The sequence below is a fragment of the Agrilus planipennis genome, unplaced genomic scaffold, assembly GCF_000699045.2.
Source record: "Agrilus planipennis isolate EAB-ADULT unplaced genomic scaffold, Apla_2.0 scaffold181, whole genome shotgun sequence".
Taxonomy (NCBI): domain Eukaryota; kingdom Metazoa; phylum Arthropoda; class Insecta; order Coleoptera; family Buprestidae; genus Agrilus; species Agrilus planipennis.
In genome coordinates this window covers 80,628-89,984 of record NW_020438858.1, presented here as the reverse complement: position 1 = coordinate 89,984, position 9,357 = coordinate 80,628, and the positions used below count along the sequence as shown (strand labels likewise).

At 30.8% G+C, this 9,357-nt stretch overlaps 3 protein-coding genes across 4 annotated transcripts in view; 2 read left to right on the top strand and 1 right to left on the bottom strand.

Annotated features, from left to right (window-relative positions):
- The first annotated feature begins 351 nt into the window (after positions 1-351).
- LOC108739265 (protein ABHD18) lies at positions 352-2,384 on the top strand. The gene is made up of 8 exons (XM_025974342.1): positions 352-469; positions 529-613; positions 680-862; positions 937-1,185; positions 1,242-1,331; positions 1,476-1,590; positions 1,644-2,094; positions 2,161-2,384. Exons 1-8 carry the CDS (start codon positions 378-380, stop codon positions 2,225-2,227), a joined length of 1,332 nt encoding a protein of 443 aa, XP_025830127.1. The 5' UTR covers positions 352-377; the 3' UTR covers positions 2,228-2,384.
- A 798-nt stretch (positions 2,385-3,182) lies between these two features.
- LOC108739302 (BCL2/adenovirus E1B 19 kDa protein-interacting protein 3) lies at positions 3,183-5,400 on the top strand. Its single transcript, XM_018473148.2, has 3 exons — positions 3,183-3,377; positions 4,074-4,348; positions 4,612-5,400. Exons 1-3 carry the CDS (start codon positions 3,338-3,340, stop codon positions 4,855-4,857), a joined length of 561 nt encoding a protein of 186 aa, XP_018328650.1. The 5' UTR covers positions 3,183-3,337; the 3' UTR covers positions 4,858-5,400.
- Positions 5,401-6,062: 662 nt separating this feature from the next.
- The window catches only part of LOC108739289 (tyrosine-protein phosphatase non-receptor type 13), a 15,642-nt gene continuing 12,347 nt past the window's right edge, over positions 6,063-9,357 (bottom strand). The window contains exons 1-5 of one of the 2 annotated variants that reach the window (XM_018473132.2): positions 8,928-9,297; positions 7,508-7,946; positions 6,910-7,441; positions 6,392-6,626; positions 6,063-6,336 (exon numbers count right to left, since the gene is read on the bottom strand). In XM_018473132.2, the coding sequence (XP_018328634.1) occupies positions 6,158-6,336; positions 6,392-6,626; positions 6,910-7,441; positions 7,508-7,946; positions 8,928-8,958 (1,416 nt within the window). In that variant the 5' untranslated portion in view covers positions 8,959-9,297 and the 3' untranslated portion in view covers positions 6,063-6,157. Of the gene's footprint in view, positions 6,337-6,391; positions 6,627-6,909; positions 7,442-7,507; positions 7,947-8,927; positions 9,298-9,357 lie in introns of those variants that run through there. The other variant, XM_018473131.2, reaches the window with a different exon arrangement.

Here is a 9,357-nt window from a genome sequence, read left to right as displayed (position 1 = left end):
ACAAACATTTTAAAGTTACTTGATAATCTATGTTGTTTGATATTTTAAAATGAATAAACAACGCCATGTATGCCATCTAATTCTGTGCCAAAAATAGATTGTGATATGTAATGATATAAAATAACAAAATAGCAAACATAACAAACAACAATCTGACAGAAAATAGTTATGTTAGTTTGTTTGTTATCACAAAATGGTATAAAAGGGTTACAATTGTAAAGACATTAACGGTAAAATTGTCTTATTATTTAAATTATTGTGTTTTTCTGACTCAAAATATTCATAACCTTAAATTTAAAGTTCATGTACTTGTGCACGTATTTTTAATTTTATTTGTTGTGTGCTTTTTNTTGTATGAAAATTTAGTATGTTCAAAAATGCCTGTTAGCAGGTTAGATAAAGTTTATCGAAAAATTCTATTATCAAAATTTTTTACACGAGGATGGGGTAGTCCTGATAATTTGGCTAGGTAAGTAAATATTTTGCGCACTGCTTACCGTTATTTTAATTTTAATTTTTGCCGAACAGGTTATTTAAATTTAGAAAAATTGTTTCGAACAGAGAAACTTGTTTTAAATTGGTCCCAAGTGATTATCCTATCACAATTCTATCAGTAAGTACTTAGTAATAGTAAGGGTTTTTATGTAGGTTGTGTATAATTTACGTTAACATATTTTAGGAACAATCTTGGAATGATTGTAAAATTTTAGAGGGTAAATTTGATTCTCCTTTAGCAAATTATTTACCAGAAGTAGTCCCGAATGAGGTTAAAACTGCCTATTTTCAAGTAATACTACCAAAACAATGGAAATATAGTTCTGCAAGACCTGTTTGTATACATTTAGCAGGCACAGGCGATCATGTAAGAAATTCAAACATTCTAACACACACATGTATCATTAGATATTTTTATAACTAAATTAATAAATATTTAAGTACTTTTGGAGAAGAAGAAATGTAATGGCTAAACCACTTCTCAAGGCTGGAATAGGAGCCATAATATTAGAAAATCCTTTTTATGGATATAGAAAACCAAAAGATCAAATACGATCAAGTTTACACAATGTCTCCGATATATTTGTAATGGGAGGTTGTTTAATTTTGGAATGTTTAGCTTTACTTCATTGGTGTGAAAAAATGGGTTTTGGACCTTTAGGGGTATCAGGATTATCAATGGGAGGACATGTATGAGTTGAAATCATTTCTTTACCATTTTTTAATTTTTTTTGGTCACATTGTAGATGGCTTCTTTAGCAGCTACAAATTGGCCTAAACCTTTAGTGCTAGTTCCTTGCCTTTCATGGTCCACTGCATCTTCTGTCTTTACAGAGGTAAAAACGAAATTTTATTTTTTAACATTAAGTTAAAATTAAGTGCATATGTATATTTACAATTTGGCTTGTGCTATTAATAATATTCGAAGTTAAGTAAAGGTTGGTTTAATTAAAACAGAATAATGTAAAATTCTCTTTTAGGGGGTGATGAGTGAAGCTATTGACTGGGAGCTTCTTGAAGAACAGTTTCGAACAAACTCTCGTTACTCGGAAGAATTGTCGAAAATGTGCAAAATATTAAGCAATCCTTTTAGAGGTAAGGATTTTTAAAATTTTGTCTTTTGATAAGTATACACTTCAAAACTTCAGATATTGAACTAACGCCAATTAGAAACATTTCCAAAGAAAGTTTGACTCCATACGAACTCCTTTCATTCTTACACACTGCCAAAGCAAATTATTCCGGCTTTGAAAATAAAGCAACTAAAGAAAATTTAGTGTGGAATTTGGTTCCTTCTCGTGATTTGAATGAATTAAAATCATTTATTCATGTCCAAGTTCCCGAAAGCTTATCGAGATCAAATAAATGGGAAAAGGAAGCTATTTGGTTTATGAAAGGAATGATGGATGAATGCACTCATCTAAAGAATTTTTCCGTCCCTTTCGATACATCGTTAATTATAGCACTGTGTGCTATATCAGATGGTTATGTTCCTAGAGAGGGCTGTTCTAAACTTGAAGACATATGGCCAGGGGCAACAGTTAGATATTTAAATACTGGTCATGTTGGAGCATACATTTGGTATTTAAAAGAATTTAGGTAACAATTAAAATTAAAAACCTTTTGTTAGACAAAATACAAGCTAATGTTCTTGTTTTATTACAGAAAAGCAATAGTAGAAGCTTTTGAAAAGGCTATTATTAAAATGGCAGCAAAAATTGATCTTTTATAAATTTAATACGTTTATTTAATAAAATTAACAATATACAGTTAACATAAATAAAATTGATTACGATCAATAAAGTGCCTTATATAGGTTCTAATGTACAAAATGTCCTATAAACAACTTGTGATACTTTTTTAAATGATGAATAAAAAAATTTAAGTTCTTTCGGTATTTTCCTTTCCTGAAACGCACAACAGAAATAATTGGGACTGTATTGATGTTTTACACACATCTAATATTCCGAAAATTCCGGGATTGTTTTATTTACAGTAAATTTAGTTTTCGTAAACCCGTTTGTGGTAGTCAATGATTTTTTTAACATTTTATGTAAATTCAAGTTCCAGAAGTCTTATATATATAAGTATAGCGATGTACAATGGGTTGACTAAGCCATTTGTTTATTGGTAAAAAATAAAGGTGATAACATTAAGAGCTCTTGTAATGCATATTTACATATATATATACATATCTGTTGTTAAAATATCTATTATACATGTCATTGTCCCAGACCGCTTTGAAGTGCTTATGATCACGTGAGATTGACGTCAGACGTGTGCATAATTAAAAAAAATCGTAGTTTTCTTTCGATGTTGCCAAGTCAACGTTTAAATAGAAATTTTAATTTTAATAAAAAATGTGGAAATAATTATCTAAGATTAGGACCAAAGGTATGAATACGTATTTCTGTAAATAAATAAAAAAACAAACGTTCGATTTATAAAAGAAAAACCAATTGTTTTAATTTATTTACACGTGCTAATATATGTTCTGCAGTCTATCCCTGTATCTTTTTGTTGGTTATTTAATAAGTTAGTACTCTAGATTTTTGGCTGTTACTGTTAGTTATTTCAACTAGGTGAATATTTTCGGATTATTATGGTTTTACATTCATCACTGCAATGATGCAAATTGAATGATAAGCTATACAAAAACATATATGACAACCATGTAAGAGCGCTGTTAGTGTTGACTGTTGTCAAGTCACGTAGCTGATGTCAGAGAGGTAGATTTTGCGTATGGAGTTTTGTGAGTATTTTTGGAGCAGTAACAACAGTATTTATTAGTAGTGAATTTGAGTATCTGAAGTGATTACATTCTCAAATAAAGAAATAGACGATGTCATCCTCAAAATCGAGCGTAGACGATCTTCTTGGGGGTAAATCTCTTTTATTTACATTCACCTATTTGTCAAGTTGATGTTACAAAAAATTAAACGCATATGATAATACAATATAAACATAAAATTGTTCCTGTTTTAATTAATGCTACTAAACAGTCAGAATATCGTTTGAAAGATAACATTAACATGATTTTATTAATGTTCTGCACTTGTTATAAATATTTAATGTATTTATTTTCTTTTAATTATTGTTTAAGTTTGGAATTTCATTTGCTATTATTAAAAAAATGATAACGTCACAGAAAATAACCTTATATACTAATAATCTTACTATTTTTTGCTTAAATCGCAGTTTTGTTTATATTTAAATTCTCGTTATTTTTACGACGTTTTTAAATTCAAACTATCAATAGTCCATTTTTTATAAAACATAATATTTAATTAGTATTTTTTATAAATTTCTTTGTTATTGGATTCTAATTCTATGTTCTAAATAGTTATAAAACTTGTAGTCTATTTTTGTGATAAATATATTGAAAGAACAATAGAATTAAACAAGTTTTTATAAAGTTATTATTAACATTGATTCATGTAAATTACTTTTAAATACAATGGAAAATAAATACTGAGGCCATTGTATTTTTAATTATATTGTGTAATAAATGGTTTCCCAAAAGAATATGATTTTGTATTGTTAACTGTAGTGTTAAACATATAAATGCAAATTTGCAGAATCTTGGGTTGATGTTACTACAACACCAACCTGCGGATCACAAGGGGGTGGAACTCCAGGATCTGTAACTCCTCAAATTAATGCAGAAGAGTACTTACGTCTCCTACGTGAAGCTCAACGGGAATCGAATCAATCATCAGCTAGGGTTTCTTTAGCTGGCTCTAGAAGGGAATCACCTAGAAGCAGCCCTAAATCACCACCGAATAGTCCCGTCCAGGGGACTCCACTTATTATGGAATGGCAGTCATACTATCTAAACACTGAACCAAAAGATGTAAGAATTTTCACATTTTCACATAATTGCATTGATGACATTTTAGTCATAGTTATCTTTGCTTGATGATACCTTGGTTGGAGCTATCTTTCTAACATGCTGTGAAAAGCATTCTAAGAACTGGGTCCCTACTAATAATAATAAGCCTTCAAATTTTCTATTGAAAAGGCAGCTCAAACTAGGAGATCACTTAGGGAGGAGACTTATAAATAATTTATTTATTTTTTTCTAAATAAGACTAAATTAATTTAAATTTAATTTAGGATGCAGACTTATTTAGTGATTGGAGCAGTCGCCCTGATCAATTACCGCCGAAGAATTGGAGTTTCCGCCATCCAAAGAGGGACGTCCTCAGTATTCGTTATGCAAGAGTGGGAAATAGTAGCATATTTTCGCGAAAAGGTCTTTGCACTTTGTTTTTAACCAATTTGATTTCACTTCTCCTAGGCACTGGAGTAGGTCTGTGGCTAAGTAGATACGGCCTGTTCGTTAGCGCTAAAGTGCGCTAGAAGCTAACTCACATTTCGTGCCACATAATTATATAATACAATAGATAAAGCATCTGCACGATTTTATATAATTAATTAATGATAATAATAATACAACTGTGTATTTCGACATGTCAACAAGTACGTGAACGAAATAATTGATTTTTGTACTATTTTATAGGACTTAAAGTAAAATATATTTTATTTAATAACAAATTTTTTAATAAACCTAACTAATGTAGACAAAGTACAGAATATATGCTTTTTTGTTTTTTTTTTTTTAGTTTATTGTAGCTCGAAATCTATTTTATTAATCGTAAGTTATTAAATGTCGTTAGGCCCTTATGTTATCTCTCTATATAATATATAGAATATATAAGTACATATGTGTATAATTTAATGTGTACAAAAGCAGTGTAAATGAAGAGTTTATAAATGGATAAAGTTATTAACGGAAAGAACCAAGCTGTGATGAAGAATTCGTCCTTTATGCTGCTTATTGTCACAATCAAAATCAGAATAGACATTTGTTTGAATTAATCACTATTAAATTTTTTAAGTAAATTGTGCTTTTTTTGTACTGTCCCAATTCTTACTATTTAGCATAGAAACGACATTGATAGGATTAACATTACATTTTTTATTTTTCACGATATGAAATGCAAACCATTCTTATTTAAATACAATTGCTTCTTGGCAATTTCAGCATATTTAGGTAATTGAGAAGAAGAAGTATGAGTATACGATTTGTAAAACCGCTTTATATTAAAATATTCTTATCACCACGTTTGTAAGTGAAAGTCGTTTTTGCAACACCATTTACTGTGGAACTTGGTCATAACATCAGTCATAACGACAACTGTGATGAAACGATAATTTTTTATAATTCTGTAAACCTACTGTTCAAACCAACGCTAAAAATCTGTAACAACTGCAATAAATTATGGTCTAATGTATTTTTGTTGTTACAAATACTTGAAATGGTTGTAGTATTGCCGATACTTTCGTCAGTTGATATATATGGCATAGTCAGTGCAAAATGTGTTTTCGAAATTATTCAATTATATATTGTTAGCTACGTATATTGTGTGTATTTCTGTTAATAACGACAATCGGTTATTACGTTAAATTATCGTTTGTCGCTAGAGTGGCTGTATAACCAAGTTGTGCTATACATATTATATTTATATTAATATGCTTACATATAAAAAATTAAAAAACACTGCTCTCAAGCATCTTTGGTTATTTTATTAACTAAAAAGTAAGTGTAAACGAATTGCAATATATATAAAACTTTATATACGTATAAAATATTGTAATATTAATGGAATTGAGGTTGCTTCTTAGTAATGGGCACTAAACGTTCCCTGCGGCGTTTCGGAATCCTTCTTCCAATGTGAAGAAGTACAGGACCAGATCGAATTTTTTTAAATACCCCTATAGCCTCTTTATGAGAAAGACCATGAAGCGGTTTACTATTCACAGCTAATATTTCATCACCTAAAAAAAGAAAGGTAATACACTGGTGTACTGGAGGTTCGATAAAATAATTTACCCTCTTTTAACGTCCCATTGTCAGCAGCTTGTCCATTTGGGAAAATAGTCTTTACGTATATACCAATACTACCTTTAGGAGAGTCAGTACCTCCTACAATGCTAAATCCTAAAGCTTTGTAACCTGGGCCTTTATTAAAGGTAACTTGACATATTGTAAAGGAACTACCACCACCCCTAGGTAGCGTACAAAATTTGCTCTCTTCTTCCTCCTCTTCTAACTCTTCTAACAGCTCCTACGCAATAAAATTCATGGATTATTTTTATATTTTGTTCGTTAATAAACCACTCTGTGTACGCATATATTTTTAGAAGTTTTTAAAATAAGTATATTAATAGATGTGACGTTCATATTTTTTTTATAGTAATTCATATTTTTGCATGGTTATTTTTGTTTTCTCATAATTTAAATGGTTTTTAGTTTAATTTGGAATATTTCTTTCTGTGATTTTTCAAGTTACTACTTCCGACCTATGTTCTTTGCAAAAGTAGCATTTTTTAATTACACCGGTATAGTACCTGTCTGTTTATTCGTCCGTAGTCCTTGTTGGTGTGAACTTCCTGCCTTTGTTCAGAATTAACAATTCCGTAGTAACTGTTGGAGGTAACGACTTTGGACGTTTTAGCGTTGTCTTTGGCATTAGAATTGTTATCGTTGTTTATTGTGGCGGGCGAATGGGATCTTGTACGTTCTCTTAATTTCCCACTTACTAACTTAGCCTTTGGTATTTTGCTTACATTATGACCCGTGACAGATGGTTTTTTAGCCCCACCATTATTGACCGGAAGTACATGTTCATAAGCTATAGAAGACGGACCTGAGTCTACTTCGTGTCGTTGGGACTGCTGACCGGCCGACTTCTTGGTCATTAAACCATCAGCCATCGACCATCTTCTACTTGGAGACTTTGTTGTCTTGTTTTTCCATGGTGGATCGTCATAGTCCGGCTCTGGCTCAAAAGGAAGGGAGTCGTAGCCCTGACTTTCATAGCTGTGATAACCATTATCAATTTTTTGAATTAAAATTTCGTGTGGATCGTAGTCTGAATATCTGTACACAAAAGAAAACAAAAATTGAATGTATTATAATGATACCTAGAAGGGGAATTTCAAAAACCTTGTGCGAGGTCTGCTTCGATGTATTTCTTTTGGCCGAGAAGGTTCATCACAGACAAAATTAGACGGATTACGATTAGGACCAATACTAGGAACCCTTTCGTTAGGTGAAGGAACATAAAATGTAGGCTTTTCTTCAGTAGGGCTGCTGAATACTTCTTGGACGGATAGGGCGCGTCTTTTTCTTAAGCCGACATGAATTCTGTTTAATTTGGAACGTAGTAATTCTTGAACACTTCCTGCCTTTTTACCAGGAAGACGTAACGATGATGAAGTGTGTGGGGTACTGACTAGAATACGTGGATTGCTGTTGCTGTCATCCAAAAGAGCATCCCGTGATTGTTCAGGGGTACTTTGGGCGCTAGGAGTTCTTAAAGACGCGCAACATTTTCGAAGACGTCGCCACCTTTGCGAAATAGTGCCGTTCCAGCTACTAAAATCTGTTAAACATAATAAATATACTTTAAATACAACAGCATAACAAACAAAAAATAAATATAAAACGTATAAAACGAAAGATGGCAATTTCTAATTACAATAGAAAAGACTAGGTCAACGTGGTCACCTAAAGTTACGTACTTTAATGGAAATCTGATGTATTTAAAACTGCTATGTGTTTCCTTTAATAAAAAAAAAACAAAAAACGAAAATGGTGTTGTATATTGAATTTCTTTCCCACGTTTGAATACAATGAAAACTACTTATTCGCTTGTAACTGTACATAACTGCTGCATACGATAGGTCCGTTTGGACAAACAACTTAAACACTATTTTTTTTTTTTTCTACTTCAAATAGAAGACACTGCTTCTATTCTCATATTATTAAAATAAAATTGTTGTAGGTGTATTTATACATTACAATAGGTATACTACTGCAAATTATAAGAAGGTTCTTACAAAAAAAGCTAAGAAAAATCATATCTAGGTACATATCGGATTAGAAGGAATTTATTCTTTTATAATTAGATGAGTATATATTAGAACAAAACAATAATTCATTTTATGTTATATAATATATTATTGCAATAGTTGAATACTTTTCNTGGTAATTTTCAGAACTGTGATGCATACAAATAAAATTAAAAAAACTATTATATATCTACTTTTAATTTTTTTACACTCTGATTACATGGCAGTAATTTTTTATAAATAGATAAATATTAAAACGAAAAGGCAAAGTATTTTAAGTATATATTATAAGAAGTGCATATTATTGCAAATGTTAAATTCGTTTCACTTAAGAAAAATAGAAAAGTGTACTTTAACTTTATCAAAAAAATTTTTAAAACTATGATACCTACATATAAAGTCATAGGTGCGCAAGTAAGTACCTAGAATACAGAAATTATGTGCAATCGTGAAAATAAGATCGTTGTTGTTCATGAGTTAAAGTGTCTTGTGTTAAATAACTGTTCGCTTACCAATGTCATTAAATGGTTCACAGAGGATCATACTAATCGCAAAAAAAAATAAGTGGCACAAAATAAACTAGAAATAAGTGGACATTCGGACATTAAACACGTTAATCAACATATACAGGAGGACGACTAAACTTGACTTGCTGTGCTATGTATGGCATTAGCAGTCGATACAGCTTGCTGAACATAAACAGTAATTCAGGACCGTAATCACACTAAAGTCAATAGAGACGACGACAAAAGGGATATTTAAGTGGAACAGATAAAAGAAAACAAAGATAAGACTGTTTGAGCAGACACAGGCACAACACTTTTCAAATGTGGCCACTTCTTAAGACTTATCTCTGGTGTATGTTACCATCAGCGTTAAAATTACATTAAACGTCCCGTCTGGTATTTAATTTCTATTTATAAAATATTTCTTTTAATAATA